The sequence below is a fragment of the Brienomyrus brachyistius genome, unplaced genomic scaffold (genome assembly GCF_023856365.1).
Source record: "Brienomyrus brachyistius isolate T26 unplaced genomic scaffold, BBRACH_0.4 scaffold35, whole genome shotgun sequence".
In the NCBI taxonomy this organism is placed as follows: Eukaryota; Metazoa; Chordata; class Actinopteri; order Osteoglossiformes; family Mormyridae; genus Brienomyrus; species Brienomyrus brachyistius.
In genome coordinates, this window is record NW_026042310.1 from 1879218 (window position 1) to 1899009 (window position 19792).

General features: G+C 46.2%; 1 protein-coding gene across 2 annotated transcripts in view; it reads left to right on the plus strand.

Annotated features, from left to right (window-relative positions):
* The window catches only part of si:dkeyp-23e4.3 (rho GTPase-activating protein 7), a 40863-nt gene that overhangs the window by 15250 nt on the left and 5821 nt on the right, over window positions 1–19792 (plus strand). The window contains exons 1-8 of one of the 2 annotated variants that reach the window (XM_048997617.1): window positions 11542–11735; window positions 14619–14690; window positions 14793–14874; window positions 15004–15067; window positions 15183–16519; window positions 17304–17471; window positions 19026–19185; window positions 19504–19702. In XM_048997617.1, the coding sequence (XP_048853574.1) occupies window positions 11723–11735; window positions 14619–14690; window positions 14793–14874; window positions 15004–15067; window positions 15183–16519; window positions 17304–17471; window positions 19026–19185; window positions 19504–19702 (2095 nt within the window). In that variant the 5' untranslated portion in view covers window positions 11542–11722. Of the gene's footprint in view, window positions 1–11541; window positions 11736–14618; window positions 14691–14792; window positions 14875–15003; window positions 15068–15182; window positions 16520–17303; window positions 17472–19025; window positions 19186–19503; window positions 19703–19792 lie in introns of those variants that run through there. The other variant, XM_048997616.1, reaches the window with a different exon arrangement.

Consider the following 19792-nt stretch of genomic DNA (forward strand, 5'->3'; position numbering starts at 1 on the left):
ACAGTCCTGTTGAAATGTAATGGAAGCAGAACGGAAGTGACAACAGGCCACCTTTAAGATTACTGACTCTCCGTCTGCGAAAGCAAGAGAATGATCCCGGTGACTATAAAATGAATTTCTCTACATAAAAAGCTAAAGGCTCTTCCACACATTTGTACTCTCGAAAAAGGGACAGCTGGTCAGTTGCACCTGCCCTCCCTATTTCAGCAGTAGGCAATTGGTTAAAAGGTAACTCAGGGTTAGCTACACAACCCAGCAGTCGGGTAGAAAGGCATGTGAATAGGTGAGCAGTGGGTAATCCTAGGTAATCCACGAATCTTGGAGGGGTTATGATGTACATGGTGAAGCCTGTCCTGGTCGCTGAAGATCAGGATTCCACTCTCACCCCATCCCTGGTAGTCATTCCTCATAATTTAGTGGTAACGTAATTCCACTGTGGTTATTTCAACTCTGTTTACAGCTCATGTTCATCGATGCGTCTGGTTCCAAGAATCGTCGCTACGCAGTCGTTCCATTTGAATGCCGCGGATAAAACACCCAGAGACAAATAGGCTACCCGCGGTATTAACGGCACGTCATTAGCTGCCGTTAAAACGCTCTTTTCACAGCAACGGATAGACGAAGATAAAATGGACGGATGGCAGATGTGCGGAAGGATCGATGAGATAATTCGGTTTACTAATGTTTGCTTCTTAAGACCACTCAAGGCCCCGTAACAGATGGAATACCATTTCAATTAGCTGTGAGCAATACTGCCCGGGATTGGAAATTGAACTTTCTCCTGAACTTTGACGATAAAATAGAAGTCAATAAAGTGTTCGACTGCGATGGGAGGAACCGGTGCCAGAAAGCTATTCCATGCCATTACCATGCAAATGACACCGTCACCTCCATGGCCAAGTCATCGAGGCTGATAAATGGCTTCTCCGCATTTGCCCCACTTGACTACATTAGAATAAAAATACTTTTGTCCTTCTGCTTATCGACGCGTTGCACAAAAGCGTATGTATCCATACAGTACTTTTACTTGCATGCTCTGGAAGAAAACTTATTTTTGAATTGCAAGTAAACAAGAATAACTTCATTTCCAGTCCTTCCTATCCATCTATCCACCTTCTAACCAGACTGGGCCACAGGGTAATTGTTATATTAGCATAAATGAATTTTGTTTAATTATCCTCTGTTTGATGTAAACAAGGTTTGAGGCTTTAAGGCTCTTTAACTGTCATTCATTTCCTACAAAGCAGACAAGACAACATATATAAGACGATAAATACAGTGGACAACCATAAATAAATACAAAAAAAATGACACCACTGTAGAATGACACAAAAAGACATGTAGCATTTATAGCCTCGGGATGCCGTGCCTTTAATTTTTCAGTTAATCCTGGAATCGTAAAAGCAGAGCATGACCCGTTACCATACGCGGTCTTTCCCTCTGTAGCTGTGCACTAAAGCCTTCAGTTGACTAGCCTGGCAGGCCTCAGCAAGGCTTCAAACAAACAAAGGAAGAGTCTCCCAATCATTATCTTAGAAACAGACCGAGTCTGAGCTCCAGGGGCGTTTTTATTGACCGCTCACCAGAGAGCGTGAAACCCATCGGTGATCGTTGCTTTCATTACCAGGAGCGTGGCTGGGAAGCCGCTACATTCATCACCGTGACACAGTGGCAGTGTAGACCCGTACAGTATGAAGCCCTTTCATCTATGCCCTGGGTCAGGTTTGAGTTTCAGCCCTGAAAACGCAAAACTAAGATTCTGCCAGCTTGTTATATCACCCCAGAGAGGCTGTAATCAGGAATATATAGATATATTCTAAAATTGCACTGATTTATTAAAATTACAAAACACTGAGGAAATTACAGAGGGCCCAGCAAACAAAATAGCGTACGCTAAAATTCGTCAGTAAAACCCAGCTGATTGAAATGGCTGACATGTTCACTCGGAAACTGTAATTAACATTCCGAGATTTCGGGATACTGTCCTTCTGTCATGTATATATAGCTAAATCCTTCCTGCCATCTGCTAGTTTTATTACATCGTTGTTTTTGTTGCTGTTTTCATTCACATCATATATTCAATGTGACTCAGACATTCTCCTTTAAGAATTTCTTTCTAACGTTCCTCGGCAGAGACAACATTATTCCTCCTCAGCCGTATTCAGTAGCACCGCTTTGCCCCTTGACCTTCTTATCCTGAGGTATTTGGATCTCATCTGCCCCAGAGCTAAAGAATTTTCCCAAAGGCTGGAGCTAGTTATCTGAAAGGAAGTAATCCTACAAGCCGGGCAGTGCCAGAACCCGGAAAAGTGTCACGCTTCAGCTTGGGGAAAGAAGGCGAATTGCGTAATGGGGAGATAGCGATTCCCAGATAAGCCTGCGTAGAGAGCAGCGTTTTCCATCCTGCAGGGGCGGGTGGGAGAGGAGGTGGCGCTCAGGAGTCCTAGTGAGTCCCTCAAAGACATTCAATGTCATTTGACAGTCTTGACTACTTAAATCCCTCTGAATTCCGGGGTCTGATTTCCGCATTGAGATTAACCCTCTGCTTCCAGTTACAGATGGGGATAGGGTCCCATGGATTGAAATGGATTGAAAACTTTGCTTGCTTTGGATAAAAGTGGTCATAGGCCCGCGTCTGCTGAACGAGCCTTGCCGATGCTGTCTTAAGAGAGAAAATGAGAAAGTCGTGCTTCTCGGTGTGTGTGTGTAACCGCGGCCTGGACATTGCAGCGCGTCTGACAACTTTCTTAGCAACCGGGCATTGGTACAGCAGGCAGGGAATAGCCAATGGCGGTAGCAGGAGGTCCCAGTAGGATGTTTAACCCAACGTGCAGCGTCCGGCTGTAAAAGTGAAACAAAACGCCATAAACTATCGACTAGTTTACTAATCGTGTGGTCATTATTATTATAGTACTACTTCACGCCAGCAGTGGAGAACATTCCTAAGAGTTGGATGAAGCAGGAAGGACAGGCTTGTAGCAGAAAGCATTAGGATATTTCCCATAATCCTCAGTAAATGTCTGAGTGCATTGGGACCAGGGTGTCCAGCCACATCTGGTCTATTGTTACAGGATGGGGACAAGTGTCTCAGAGACACCCCAAAGTGAACGGAAAGCAGAGACTCAGTAGAGCATCTGCTCCAGGTAAGCTGGAGAATTTAGCATCACCGATTAAAAATAAATAAATATGAAATTATGGGGGCACACTCAGCAATTTTCTCCGAATCAAAAAAAGTTCTTGTTCCCTTTCTCTCCTTGGGCGTCTTCTTGAAATACCTGCTGCTTGATTAAGGGAATGTTCTGCTCAGCAGCACTAAAGATAAATGTCTGTGTTCATCCTTCCCAATGCTAAACGTCCCCAACAGATTAAAAAATCGTCCCTAATTACAGAGGCAGCGCTATATTTTTTCACACTTTGCATAAAATAATTGCACATTATGGGGAAAATTCTTGTCGAAATAGGCATTTTTTTAATGCTAGGAGTTAATTATCCTCTGACATTCCCAGCCAATTAGGAGGAGATCACATGAAGAATATTTGTATATGGAATACGAAATGTCAGTCGTGTCTGATGTTCGCTTTGATGGGCGACCCGGCAACTGTGGAAGTTAGTGCTACCTCTGCAGCATTCGGGTCAAGGGCCATTGTTTGCGCCGGACTTGCGGCTTGAGACGTTACGGGGACACAGATCAATTTTTTCCCCTACGATGCTTCGTAAAGCCAATCTGTGCGTGGAGACGGCGGTACCCCCCTCAACATCAGTGTCAGCAGATGGACAGATCGACAAGAGCTCCATCCCGCTCCATCTTATCGGCTCACGAACACGGCCGTCCGCAACCGTCAAGGAGAAAGACTCCGATCTCATTATTTACAGACGGCCAATCGGAAGACATCTGCTGTGTGCCGGTAGATGGACGTGATATTAAGCATGAGATGGCATGTCTTTTCTCAAGACGGCGCATCCCCGGCGACACCCATCTCCCCCCCCCCCTTTGACGAATGGGCCCCGCCAACGGTGACATTTGCCGGCGGAACCAATGAAAGCCCGGACTGTCGGATTAAAACAATTTGGGGTAGTCCTCGTGAAAACCCTTTGTTTGCCCATCTTCTGTTTATACCGTCATCCTTTAATGCCGTGATCTTTAGTAGGTAATGATTTTCGATATTTTTCAAAAACGTATGACATTTTCATCAAAAGTGCCTCACCTTACTAACTGGCAGGGTACCCTTGGGGAGACGAGAGAAAAAGCTATTGGCTTCTTGTCTTGTAGGTCTCTATCATCTGGCACTAAAAGCGGTACGAGATCCCTTTAATCAACATCCCCGAAACATTTGGAGAGGTCGTAGAATTGACATACAAATACCTTGCATCTTTAAAGTTGTATGATCATTCCCTTCATGCAGCTTACATTTGTACAGATGCACCGGCCCTTTAAATAACATGTTGACTGAACCCCAGATACCCCAAACGATCCTTTCAGGCCTGTTAGTACCTAGCTATGGACCAAAGAGTGACACCCCCTCGCACAGCACCGGAGGGCTTGCCTGCATCATAAGCAGCTGGGGACCTCTGGGGGGGGGGGGGGGGGGGGGAGGGGGGAGCTCCATGGAGTGCCTGTCCAGAATTTCCTTGCCAACTTGCCCCCCCGCCAGAGGCTGTCCCCCATGGCAGCAGCCAAGAGCCAGAGGCAAAATGTCTTTGATTTGGCTGCTTTTAAAGGGCGAGGGGAGAAGAAATCTGGGTGGGATGAGCGTGACGAGGGGGGAGAGAGGAGTGTGACGCTGGAAGTCCTCCGCCAGGACACAAGTCGAAAATTGAATACCAGCTTAGGCGGTATAACATATTAATAACCTCTGCACAACTAAACCGACACACTGACTGGCCCGCACACCTTACTGACTTGAAATTAGGCCATACATCACATCTGCATATTAATATCAGGCTAAACGTGTGATATTTATTGCCGAAAATAATATATATAAGAATATATACATATAACAACATTACTACTCTAAAGAATCTATTGGGAATTAAATAATTAACATTTAGCCTTCATGCCTGTCTGAAGTTATCCAAGACAGTACAGCGGTAATAGCTTATTAGCTGAAGATGGCACTGTGGAACCTGTGGGAAAGATTTTAATATTAAAACCTTGTATTAAAGTGGTGTTTAATTTGATTAACGTCTTCAATAGGATCTTTTGTACCTGGGAGCAAGAAATAGAAACTTGCTAGATGGTACAAAAAACCTGTGTAATACCCATCCATCATTCCTCTCATCTTTTCTGCCCCGTACTGCTACATTTTTTCTTTAACTTCATTACTAAACAGGAAAGGATTCCGAATGTGTGCTGAAAATATGATGGAGCCAATCAGGCAGGGTGTGGAATTTCCTACTGGGACACGTTGTCCATAAAAGGTCATTTTGCAGACTGTGCAGTTGGTGAGAACTTCCCCTAGACGTGGCAATTAATGAGTTGCGCCGTCTCCTCGGAAGGCATCCAAACAGACAAGCAATCAAACCCCCAGATGATGGATGATGATACCATCCTACATGCTTTTGTGCGACTCGACAAGTCTTACACATTTCCTCGGAGGTTTCACTGTAAGTAGTTCCAGTGAAGTTACAGTGCCAGTGAAAAATCTGGACACACCTACTGAAAATCATTTGTTTTTCGACAACAACGGCCCTAAGCACGTCTTGAGGTTATGTAAGTACTGTATTATATTGTGGACAAAGAAAGAGATGGAGTTCTGTGGCAGATGACCTGCCTCCCCCTCCCACCCACCCGACCAAAAACCTATAGAGCTGGTTTGGGGTGAGTTGGCTTAAAAAGTACGAACAAAGTAGACCAGTTGTGCCCAGAACTTGTGGAAACTCCGTCGGGAACTGTTACATCTGGAAGCTGTTTCGAAGAATGCCAAGGGTCCGCAGTGCCATCATTGAAGCAAATGCGGGGCTGTTTGAAAAGTCTCAAATTTTGAAATGTTGAAGACTTCGCTTAGTCCTTACAATATTTGATATTTACTACTGCACTGCGTCAGAGCCTTTTACAATAAGGGGAATAACATACCTAAAATGGGTACAAATAAATGAAGAGCAGTGTCCAGACTTTTCACTGGTACTATGTATGAAAAACAATACTGTTCTAATACTGCATTTTCATTACACTGGATAACGAGAACACCAATACCTTATATGGGGAACACTACATTCGATTAGTTTTGTTTGAGGTGTATTACAGCAAACTTAATCACACTATTTATTTGAGTTATTGAGGAGTAGATTTGTTGTGCTGCTTCTAGGTTAATAAGTACGTAATTAAACTTGTATTTGGATTCTTATTCATTTAAAGCACTGTTGCTGCAAGATATATGATGATAATGTCTGTTGGGGTTGGGCTCTTCTGGTAAACCTAATAAGGTTCTCATTAAACCTCTTCATATGATGGTTGCCATAAATCCTGGGAGGAAATGTAGCTTGAGATTGAGTCTTTCAGCATATTGGGATGATGGCTCTGTGGGCGTGGCCTCACCGAGTAGGGGGGGGGAGGGGTTCCAGGCTTCTACTACGTTCTGTCACATTCACAGAGCTGCACGTACACACACCGCAGTCGGAAGCCAAGACTGACTTCACCTGTCCTTTTCCACCAGACCAAGGTTACTCGTATCTTACGCACACACCCTTTCAAACAAAGCCCAGGAAGCTGACTGCCAGTCGCCACTAATCCGTCGACTCCCAATTTACTCAAAATGCATGCTCGCATTTTATTCCGCTCATCAAAAGTAAACAGTCCCATTCCCAACAGGAGTTCATATCTACGACGAGAAAATCTGCCGTTGTGATGTAATTATTGTAAAAGCGTTGCAATTATTACATCACAGGTCTTTGTACAGAAACTTAATATGCTTATAATATGCTTAGCTGTTGTCTAATTTCAATAATTCTGTTATGGAAGGATGTCCGTCAATATCAGAGGGACAGTTTCACTTCGCACTGCTTCCGTTCGGCCTCAACGCAATGCGCCATTCCTATTGGCTCCCGCTGTGCTGGCTGACCCAGGTCTATTGGCTGCCAGCAGGGAGAGGGGCACAGATGCTGCAAGGCTCATTGAAAAACAAATGAAGGGGTTCTACCCAGCACCCCCCGGGCCTGGCAACAAAGCGAGCTGCAATCCGAGGCACCATGCCCAGCAGACAACACACGTTTAACCAGCCAGGTACGCAGAGCAAGCATTTGTGGCTGGATCATAAATATCTCCCCAGCACATGTACTGTATGCACGTGTGACAGAGGGAAAGCACATCACTGCCAGTGTCTGGTGTAACTGTGTTTCATTTTCTATAATCATTTATTGCATTCATATCATGGCATATGCATTGTGGAGCTGTAATTGACTGCACCGCACCGACAGTGAGGTATTTTGTATGCCCTAGCAGTGTAATACCTGGCATTTCTGTCAGGATGCAGAAAAATAGGAGAAATAGGAGGTTCCCTTCATCCCTGGCTGTTTCAAACATGTAAACCAAAAGTGGATAGTTCAGGTCCAGAAAGTAAAAATCCAGACCAGGACTTTGTTTCAACCAATCAGTTGAGTACTATGTGAATGTGGCTCTTTATACTCGGCTGGTTGGTTGAAACAAAATGCTGGTCTGGATTTATTACCTTCTTGACTTGAACTATTCACCTTGAGCCTCTAATCCGAAGCTTATTTGTTTGCGTTTGTCTCTCATCGCTTAAGTTCAGTGCAGTTTATCAGACTGAAAATAATATGGATGAGACCCTTTATTTATGGAGCAAATAAAATATATGTCTATCAGTGCTTAAATTATGACTTATGTATCTCAGTCTGTGTAAGAATAGATGAATCTGCATTCCATTGCTTGCAGCTAGCAAATAAAACCAGCGTTTGCAAATGAATATTTCTTGTGTCTACAGGTGTGTGATATTTATCAGTCAGCCACATATTATAGTTCAATTGATGGTGACTCGTCTACCCAACTCGTACACACGGCACATCCGATTTGTCATTCTTCACAATACTCTTATACACTTGAACTGGCTATTGGGAGTTGGAAGGTCACTGTGCTACACTTTTAGAGTCCAGCACATCCTCAGTCGACAAGAATATATACGATCAGTTATGAACATTAACAAGCATTGACTTCGCTGTGCGAAACAAACGATGAGGTTGAGACGAGATGGTTGGTGGAATTCTGAGGTAAACATCTGTAAAAGGGCAGCTGATTGGTGTGATCTCAATGCTGACATTTCCTCTGGATTAGTGGCAGAATCCTGCCAGAATGTCATGCCACTCGCATCAGGGACCATTTGCCATCCAGTAGGAGGCGCTGTGACCCCTAGGCAGTGTGCACTTACAACACCTCGCTCACAGTCTTGTTGCAGATATTATATCAGGCTATTTGTCTAGTTATCTGAACTAGAGAAATGCTGTGATAAAATCATGTTGGGGGGGCAGCATGGTGGTGCAGTGGTTAGCACTGTTGCCTCACACCTCTGGGACCCGGGTTCGAGTCTCCGCCTGGGTCACATGTGTGCGGTGTTTGCATGTTCTCCCTATGTCGTTGTGGGGTTTCCTCCGGGTACTCCGGTTTCCCCCCACAGTCCAAAGACATGCTGAGGCTAATTGGAGTTGCTAAATTGCCTGTAGGTGTGCATGTGTGAGTGTCTGGTGTGTGAGTGTGCCCTGCGATGGGCTGGCCCCCCATCCTGGGTTGTTCCCTGTATAGTGCCCATTGCTTCCGGGATAGGCTCTGGACCCCCCGCGACCCAATAGGATAAGCGGTTTGGAAAATGGATGGATGGATGGATGGATGGATGGATGGAAATCATATTGGTATGTGAGTGTATGATTTGTCAATAGCTCTGGAATTTCTATAACATGGCATTTATTGTTGCTATACATGGACAGGCTATTGAGGATTCTCCACTGCAGTTAGCAATTAGACACAATTAAGAAACAAATGTCTAGAAATATCTCAAAAGGTCATTTACCTCTCTTGATGCTGCGTGGACCCAGTTTGAAGAGGGTGATGTTGAGGGGGCTCAAACCCTAGATTTTGTTACATGGTGTGCTGGTTGAATAGAGGCGGGCCTGTTACGTAATGGAATTGCTAGGTGCCGGTTTCCCACAGATTCTGGAATCGGACCCCCACGTGCAGAAAGCACAAAATGCATTTCGCGTTGCATATTTCAAATGTCCCAGGGGAGAGAGTGTAAGTGTGAGTGTGTGTGTGTGTATAGGAGGTTGAGGCCAATTCCAAAATAACTCCCTCATGTACATTCTTCTCTAGAATCCCCTCCATACAGTAAGGCAAATGCCTCAAATGCGAAATGATTTGTACTTGTCAGCTTGATTAGGAGTAGGGAATTGTTGGCCCGCAGTCCGTCAAACATGCCCAGGGGTATACGGGCAGATCTGGAATCAGATAACTTCCCGTACAATCGGAAATGCCAGGCCAAAGTCTCAGAGTCTTTGGATTAAGGGCTGGACTGGTGAGTGATTGCACAGTCATACGGACACGAAAAACACGCAGGAATTGGTAAACATCCAGCATTTCCCTCCTGGAAGCAGTTTCTCTTTATCCCGGGGTCTTTCATGCTAGAATCAAAGCCAGAGCCTGTAGCATTCAAGAAAGCTAATTGGGGTTGACATCTATGGGTGTGATGTACACTACAAACACACATTGTATTTACATTTAGCTTCTCTGCAGACGCCATTTTGCTAAGTGACTTTCGTCCCATTTACACAGCTAGCTATTCTGCTTGAGCAGCCTCTGGTTGAACACAAACACTTAGATTTCGTTTCTTAAGTAGGGTGATCCATGTCACGCAGGATATACAGACTCTGAGAACCGAAAAGGCTCCTGTGATTGGCTAAAAAGTTCAGTTCTTCTTGTGCTTTGACTGGTTCCTTTCCTTGATTGAAAGACTCAAATGGCTGTTTCACATTAGCGTCAGTCACACATGCATGGTTACGGGAGACTGACCAATCAGCACGCAGCGAGAACTAAGTGCTTAAGCGAAATCTAGGTCGCTTTAACTGAAAAAGTAGTTTACAAATCCTGTCATGGCTCAGAGTGTCCTCCCTGACATGGATTATCTGGTCACCGTATTCTTAACGGAATTCTTATAACAAAAACAACATTCAAAAGATTGCATAAAACCAAAGGGAGCAGCTCTGGAATCTGGCTAATTTGGAGAAACAGATGTAAATAGCCCAGCAAACTGCTGTGTTCAGTCAGAGGGCAAGACGCTTGCTAGCCCGTGGGACGTGTCGTTCCGTTGCAGTGCTGATGTCTGATCTCCAGGCTAGCTTTGCTCCTATTCCCGGGGCACCTCTTTCCTCTTGAAGTGCCACACAGTTAGCTGACAAATCCTGACGTGCCGAAACGCAGCCGAATAACAAAAACGCACGCTAAAGCGGCCTGTAATCACCCTAGAGGCCTCAGAGCAGTTTGTGAAATATTTAACGGAACTCCTGAGGTAAACACTGGCAGCTTGGGAGTCATCCTTTTTGATACAGTACAACTGGCCCATCTATCTATACATCCTGTCATAAATCACTCGAGGTCTATTCTCTGTTATAAGAAATGGTAGAAGATTTGAAGCATGCTCAATTTCACATTTGTTTTATACCTTTCAGGTCATATTACACTCTTTAGAGATTTAAGCTTGGTTCTTTTACTTTAAAGTGAACTTTAATAAAGCACTTAAAGCACATTTCAGGAAACCGGCAACTTCTGAGTGACAGTTTTTTTAGCAAGGAGACCGCTCACTGTCTGTAAACATTATACAATTCATTTTTTTTCATACTTTTATGCATTTGTGTAGTGTGCATTAGTGACAGTTTAATCTTACATTAAGCAGAAAAGTAACTTTTTCGACAGGAGGAAAGCATAATGTGTAACCTTAAAAGATTACATAATCTTCTTAATCCCTTTTTTTATATAACGCGAAAGTAAATAGAAAGCAACCAGAGTTTTGGTTTGTCTTGTTTTGATGCCTTTTTGTACCCCACGATTTCATGAAGGAGGCGGACCAATCAGAAATAAGATATGAATCCCACCATTGTAAGAAACCAAAGATGGGGTAGGATTGTGTATGTGTGGCGAACATCGAATCGACATCATGATTAAAGAAGTGGAACACAGTTATTCCTGTCATTAAGTCTGAGCCACGTCAAAGAGTTATGCCTGGACAGCTTCCAGGCCTGTGTATCTGGATGTGTGAGGTCACTCTACTACCAAGAGGGCAGCATTGTGGGACATACCATAAATTTCAGCACTAGGGGTTTCCTCTCTCTCTGTTTTTACTCTAAGCTTTGCGTTTTTTGAGAAAACGTTTAAGGTCATTATATGGAGATTTCTCAAAATAACATACCCAGGATTGCCAACACGGACCCTCGTTAGTTTTCAGGATGGGGGGAGATTTCAAGAAACACCCCCCCCCCCTCCCTGTGCGGACAGGTTACAGGTGGTATGGTCCAGTACAGGGAGAAGGAGATGTTTCTGCATTGATTTCATTTAGATGCCAAATATGCTTAAGAAGACAAGTTTGGTGCTTTATTTGGAAAATAGACTTTTTTAGTATTTTTTTTTGGATACTATTTCTTTCCAATATTTTAACTCATTAAAATCATTTTGATTTACTTTCTATGAAGTCCATGGTCTTGAGTACTCCTGAGACATAACTCCAATATAATGATTATAACAAGTAAGTAACAGGATTTTGTTGCTGTAGAATTTCAATCTACCTTAACATCAAAGCTGATTAAGTGCATTGGGTTAAATTAATATGCCAAACATTTCTAATAAAAATCTAAGATAATTTATTATAAAGTCATTCATAACAAAAAAAAGGTAACTGAAATGATCGATGATGATATAACAGTGAAAGAAAATGAGGGTTTGAAGTTATTTGGATGTTCAGTATAAGTTTGGGAACTTTGAAAGAAGCTTGTGTTCCTTCTAGAGGACATTGAACTAGAATTTTCCTGTAATATTAACTGGATTAAGTTTTGTATTGAACATTAAAGTACTGTATGAGCTGGAATGCAAATTATATTTGATGTATATTGCTGCAGATGCTGTAATCCAATGGACAAACAAACACTTTAATGAGTCTGAAGATATTAGTGTTTCTCCGCATAACGGCACAGATGACTGTTCCGCTGAGATTTATACAAGGCGGCTTTAACGACCTTACAGCGTGCTGACATGTGTCAAGATGGTACCGGATATCGTGGCTTTGGAGCACCTGAAATGCTAAGAGTCAGTAGCTGCCAAGAATCTGCTGTTTTCATGTATGTCTAACTTAACAGTGCGAACAAGTTGAAATGGGTTTTACACGCATATGAGCACTTGGAAGATGACTTAATCTGGCTTAGCTAGGTGCACCGTATGGCTGAAACCTTGCCAGACGTTATAGCTGAGCATGATTTCAGGGTTGCACGCGGCAGCTAAGGCTGAGGGGAGGTCGTTAGCAATCGCGGCTAAGAGCCCAGCATGCCAGTGTTTGTGTATGTGATTTCGGGCCGCACGCTCATGCCAACTCTGGCTGGGGAAGAAATGAAACAGTTCCCTCTGGCTGGGCTCGTTCCATATGGGATGTCGGATACCGACTGGGCGTAGCAGCATGGTTGGAAGGGGTCCCCGCGAGCTGTGTGGGTATACCCCCCCCCCCAACCCCCCTCAGGAGCAGCTGTGTCAGTCTCCAAGATGCAGTTTGAGGTTTAATGATGCGATTTGGCAGCGGCAGACACTGCCGATTAGGCTCGCCATGATATACCACGAGGTAATGTACCCCCACGTGTTCAACTGCAATGGGGGTCTAATCAAAACTAAGCATAAGGAGAAGATGCAGACCGCCGTTTATTTCCTGTGTCCTAATTTCAGCCGAAGACAGTTCACGAGTCTGTGTTTGGCCTCATTTATTAATAAATTCAGGTAGCCCATGGAAGAGGTCATGTGGTCTGCCTACTGCCAATGACGGTCACGTAATCAATGTGTCCTTCTTCATTCAGACCAATACTGGTAATCATTGAATTAGTATGTTTTAGTGAACATACTTTCACAGCTAGATGCGACCTCAGAACTCGAAACTACACCTCCTTTCAGAATCCGTGAGACGACATGCTCGCGTTAACAGCACAAAAGATGTCGGGGGGCAACTCAGGCGACCAATCCTGTAGTGAGTCTGTCTTGTTTCCGCGTCTGCACACTGGCCCCCAGGGGCTATCAAAATGGGCGCACACGGCTCACACCGCACGTAGCACCCCTAGTTGAGCCACGCTCGGGGGGTCCGCCCCTCTCCCACATCCTCCATTCACTAAGGACAGGCTGCGATAATCATGCCCCAGATCTGCTATCTCCCCACTGGAGCCAAAGGCACGACTTCCTCTGGGGCGGCTTGGGGTATTTTTAAAAGGAAGTGCCCTTCCCTGGCCGGGCCAATCAAAATCCATGGCCCACAGATACACATCATTCTTGCATAAGAACAGCAATCTGCTCCCAGCGATAAGAGCTTAATACCCCATTAGAGTAGTAACTACATTAGCGTCCCATTTTTCAATGGCGCACTACTCTTAAACTCATACTCTGCCGATGTCTCACCCAACCCACCTCCCATCCTTGTGTAAGCATACGGAAGCCCATCATTCACATCAAGGCCCAGACTCCCTCCCTAAAGAGAAGATCTGCAAAGTAATGCACGAAGTCCACTCGGTGTTGTCAGAAAGCTCGTACAGTGAGCAAGAGGCTTGCGACTCCCGTGCTGGATTTGTTAGCCGCCGCCGCGTTTCGGGTCACGTTCCGCTCAGCCCGGATGTTTAACGGAAGAATAGAGAAGCCATGCGGTGGTCAAAATGACATGCTTGGCAACGGAGCGAGCGCATTCACATCGAATGGGACGTTAGCGCGTGTCATCTCCCTGCGTGAGTGCTCTGTGATGTGACGACTTGATGGGTACAAAAATAACCCTGTTTACATTTCTTAACCATCTGTTCCATGTTGCCGAGCTCCAGCTGTCTTGCTCTGACCTCTATCTGTCTATGGGAAAAGCTGAACTCGCCAGGCCTGGCGTTCTGTGGATCACCCGCGAATCCAAAAAAAAGAGAAAGCCCCACCATCTGCCTTATGCAGTTTATTTAATCGGTATGTTGATAAGGGTGACAGCGGAAGGGGGAATGATAACTGGAGCTGAGAAAAGCTGATTAGCTTCATACCTGCCCAGGGTTTGCCCGTTCGACTCCTGCCCTGACTCCATGTGTGGAGTTTGCATGTTCTCCCATTGCTTCCTCCTGCAAACACCGTTGGGGTGTGCTCTCTGTGGTGCATGGGGCATCCAGTCCATCTCACACTCCCATCTTGTGCTTCATAAGATTTGTTCCACAGCAAACCCACCCTGGATAAGTGGATATGATGGATGAAATATAGTGACGTCGATTAAACATTGATGCTCATACCTCTCAACTGCTGTACTGATGCAGTTGTTGCAGATATGCAAAGCAAAATGCATCTACGCCGTTTTATTCCGTATAAACTCTTACCACAAAAACATTTCCCAAGCCTGTTCTGCGTTTGCCGTTTTTGTTTACAGAGATTGAAGCGAAGGAGGCCTGTGATTGGCTCAGGGCAGCTGGTTTCCCCCAGTACGTACAGCTGTTCAAAGGTAAATATTCATATCTACAACAAATCAATAAACTAAGTTCACTCTGAGAATCAGAGGCAAACAGTTGTCCGCTGCAAACTAATCTGCAGCGTTTTCTGTCAGATTGCAGATTCCCTATTGACACAGTCTGGGTGAAGAGCGACCATGAGTTCCTCGATGAGGACACGATCGATTCTCTGTGCAGGTAAGGGGTCCCCTTGGCAGCTGTTCCGCTAATTTACCTCTCATTCTCTCATGTAATCAAAAGACAGGGGCTGTTGCTGCAAGAAGACTTATGGTCTAATTATTTGTTGTGCCATGCTAATACTTCCAGGAGGCTCACCACTTTGAACAAGTGTGTTGAAATGAAGCTGGAGGTGAAGCGATCGAGGAGGAGGGTGAGTTGACCCAGAGAGTATGGCGCTAGAGAAAGTACCGAAGAAGCAGTGTTGGGCTGTCAGGTTTTCTGGTCGTTTGGTTGAAATGAACAGCTGATATCTACCGCTGGCCTAGAGTGAAGACTCGGAAGAAGAGGAACCATGCGCTATTAGCAATAAGTGGTCCTTCGAGAGACAGAACGAGCGCTGGTATCGCCAGGAAGGCCCGGACTTCCTGGCAGCCCCTCGTAGTACTTCAAAAGAGGCCCGGAATGAGGATCGCGGCGAGAAACAGGAGGCCTGCTCCGTGGACAGTTCCTGCAGCTCAGACAGCGATAGTCTCGGACCGGGCCTGCATGCCAACAAGCTGGGAGTGAGCCGGAGCTCCTCCCATGACCCTTCCCATGGGTCGTCTCTGCGCAAGCTCACGTCACTGGAGAGCTCATTCAGCGGGCCGCCATCGCCAAGCGAAACGTCCAGCTTCATCAGCGAGGAACGCTTCCGAGATAAGCCCCCCCGAAACCGTGGGAAGAGCCTTCTGAGGAGGATGGAGAATCTCAAGATCGGGAGTAACACCCTCAAGAGCAAGTCCCGCCACAGAGGCCCGCTGACGATTGGTGGACCAGTGCCACTGGAAGGCTTCAACGAGGAGAAGCTTAGGCACCTCCGCTGCGTGGACATCGCCACGCTCCAAGATAAACCAGAGAGCCAACTGTCCTCCACAGCAACGTCCAGCAGTAGCAGCAGCAGCAGCCCATCTGAGAGCAACAGCACGATCAGTACCCCCAGCCCTGTCACCCGGGTACGTGGCCACCGTCGACGGGATGGACCCCCGAAACACGATTGCACCTACGACCAGGGAACCACCCGAGAACAAGAGCAGAGGAATGAAAAAAACCAGCAGGAGGGCCTGGTGTTCCGGATCCCCCAGGAACACAAACCGGGCACTTTTCCCGTGGGCCTCAACCATGGTGCAGATAATACCTCCGTCAACTGGAGGACAGGTAGCTTCCACGGATACCGGGGCAGGCCATGCCACAGCAGCTCATCCAGTGAGCAGCCCTGCAGCCCACTGGCTGCACCTGACCACCGTGCCAGCGTCTACGACAATGTTCCAAGCGAGTCTGAGCAAGCTCACGGTACGGAGGAGGAGGACGATGAGGAGGAGGAGACAGAGGACGACGATGTCTTTTCCGCACTAGACAACGTTATGGAGCGCATCAACGGCCTCCAGCAGCTGGTATCTACATGGGCCGAGAAGCTTTCAGATGAGGGCGACCTGGACTCAGCTAATGACTCTGCATCTCCCTGCCCGTCCTCACCAACAGACATACACCTGGAAATTAAGAAACATGGACCAGTAGATCCCATAGAATCAGAGGAAATTGCAGAGAACTTTGACAAAGAGACAGATGACCTGGAATCTGCGTACGCTGATTACTCAAGTGAGCAGACATCACTCCAGCACAAAAGGTAAATGTGCTACGGTACCCAAAAGGAGTCCTTGTAGAAACAATGTTTTATTTTACAAATGGCAGAGGATGTTAGCGTGCCAACAAACCTTTAGAGGCTCAGAGTGACTGCTAGATAGTTTATCTAATCTTCCGGGTCTCTTGAACTTAACCTATCTGTAATGCGAGTTTTTGTTAAAGCAATTCAGGCTAAGCGTTTCATCCTCTAGGGAAATGTTTCCCAATCCGGTCCTTGGGGAGCCACAGACAGTCCACATCTTTGCTCCCTCCCAGCTCACTGCTCTAGGGTCTCAGCTCATACTGGACCCCTAGCCAGACCATGACAATTCCTTTCATTGGTCTGCTGTCCAATATCGTGCTATTGAAACCAGTGTTTCCGAAACCAGTCCTCAGGGAATCCCCAGACGGTCCAGGGTTTTGCTCTCTCCCTATTCCCTGAGAGATGGGAGAGAGCAAAAACATGGACTGTCTGGAGGTCCCTCACGACTGGTTTGAGAAACACTGATTTAAACTATTGGAAATATCAGTGGAATTCGTGAGTCACAGAAAGGAACAGAATATCCCAAAGTATGTATTGTAAAAAATTAAAGGCTTATTCTGGAATGGTTAGAATGATGGGGGATTTGAGAACTTGGGATTCCTTCCGTAAGGACCATGATTGTAGCTGTGGACCGAGGCAGACAGAGAGCAGCTCCCTGGGCCATGACCGCGCAGATGAGTTTTTTTGGTGCGGCACCCAGCAGGTAGAAGGACTCTAACAATACTGTGCCAAATTTGTGTCTTAGGTGTCTTCACTGGTCCAGTGAGCAGAGTCTCCACGCAGAACTTTCCACATCAATGGGAGTGGAGGGCCTGTCCGCCTCCCACGTCAACCTGCTACGGAAGATGTCTTTGCTCAAACTCACCACCCTCATGGACAAATACTCTCCCGCCAGCAAGCAAGGCTGGAACTGGTGAGGGGCGGTGGGGGGGATGGGGGGGGGGGGGGGTGGGGGAGCGGGGGGAGGGGGGGGGTCTCCCGAGACAGAATAGAGGATGTTATAAAATCAAAAAACAGAGCAGGGAGCCGTTTTCACAGGGAAGAAAAAGAGTAGCCTTCAGCCGAAATGGCAGGGGAGATGATGCAGGGACCCTTATCCAACTCTGGACAAAAGCCTTCGAGCGAGTCCGCCAAGCGAGGTGGGTGTTTATAGCTAAGCTGATATTATGGGGAGACATCAGCGGCTGGCTTTATGGCTTGTGCTAGGGTGGGGGGGGGTGGGGATTAGGCCGTGAAAGCCTGGCTGCACCATAAAACAGTCAGGCAATTAGGCATGGAAAGTGACCCGCTGCCACATGCATTTTTTCGGTACCACAACTGGGTCCCGTAGTCCGGGGAAGAAAAACAGACATCCGTCAAGCACTGGGCTACTTCGAAATACCATATCAACATTAAACCGTTATTTTCCATTTCCACAGCAGCCTGCATCACATGGTCTGCCCGTAATGATCCGGCATGGCCGGGAAGTGGCAAGGCCTCATCGGCACTCATGTTAGCTGAATGCATTCCTTCTTGTTTATAGTGATGCGTCGGGCCGTCGGCTCAAAACTCCGAGGGCTCTACGGGAATAATTATCGCCATGTTGGACATCATGCATTTCAGCCACAGACTGGGGCAAAAAAAGAACAAAAAAAAATAAATTCCGAGAGCTATCGGCCTACAAAATTGACTTTCTGTGGGGAGCAATTGGGCTATTTGTTTTAGCAATCATTGAGCTAACTACAAAAGAAACACCACTCCACTCCCTGTCCACATCTTCATCGATCGCTCGCTTCGGTATTCCGCACCCTCCTCGTGCTCCGCGTTGTCTAATTTCAGTAAAGCAGCGAGCCGTATGTGATGTAGTGAAGGCCTCAGCCACAACTTGCTTCCCTAAACAAATATAATCTGAAGCCCCAAAAATCTGGTTATTAACAGGCCGGGGGAAAATCTCGATAGAGAAGCAAGTCACATCAGATCATCCCTGGCACATTATTAAGCTGTAGAAATGGGGTGAAAGTGGAGTTTTAACTGAACTAGTGTGATGTTTAGAATGGAGGCTTCAAGCGAAATTGAAAGACGTGTGGATGGCGGTGTGATGGAGGAGGGGATGCGTCGCGTGAGGCTTTTGTGTACTTTTCCGAGGGATCCGTTGATACCTCAGATCGGACGCCAGATCGTCGGCACAATATTCACTGGATGTCACCACACTTGATTCGGAGGAAAAGATAATAGAAGCAAGGGAGAGAGAATAGCTTTGAAGTTTCTATGCCTCGAAATTTTAAGATAGCGACAGGGACTAATGGCTGCCCACATTTCAACATGTAAATGAGCTATTTTTTTTTAACCTAACATTTAATTTAAAAGGTCCCTGAGGCCAAAAAAAAAACTGCCGCTTAACAAAGTGTTTGTGCTTTGATTTTTGATTCAGTGGTTAAAGTGGGGGGAAAAAATAGTATTCTCATAGTTATTTTCTTTCTACTTTCAGGACTGTCCCAAAGGTGATAAGAAAATCAAAGGCGATGGACCACAAGGAACGGAGGGTGTTTGGGGTGCCCCTGCTGGCGAGCGTGCAACGGGGTGGGGGCCCCCTCCCTCGGAGCATTCTCAAGGCCATGCAGTACCTGAGGACTCAGTGCCTCGACCAGGTGCATTTCGCCTGGCTTTTCTCACTCGAGATTCTTGGGGAGCCATTTAATCCTGAGCCTGCAGTCGTCAGTGGAAAAAATCACGTTTTCTGAAAATTTGTGACTTCCCTGCCTTCAGCCCCCAATTGTTCCCGGGTCTGGCTGACCCCGATTTCTCAAAACATTACGTGGCTCTATATAAAAGCGCTTGCCCAATAAATAAAAGCTAAATGTAAAACTTATCAGCAAATCGTAGCTGGCCTTTCTTGTAACCATTAAGGCACAAAGCGTCACTAACGTTTCTCGGGCTTCATCTTCTCTGAAATCCGCTTTCCCCAGGTTGGCTTGTTCCGCAAGTCCGGAGTGAAGTCTCGGATCCAGCTCCTGCGGGAGATGGTGGAGGCGGACCCCGACGGCGTGAGCTACGAGGGCCAGTCTGCGTTCGACGTGGCGGACATGGTGAAGCAGTACTTCCGCGATCTCCCGGAGTCCATCTTCTCCAGCAAACTCTGCGAGTCCTTCCTCCACATCTACCAGTGTAAGGGTGGAGAAGAGTCCAGGTGTCTCTTGCTAGATCTAACAAGTAAATCTGAAGTACTTCTTCCAGCTGGCTTCAAGCTCCTTTGCC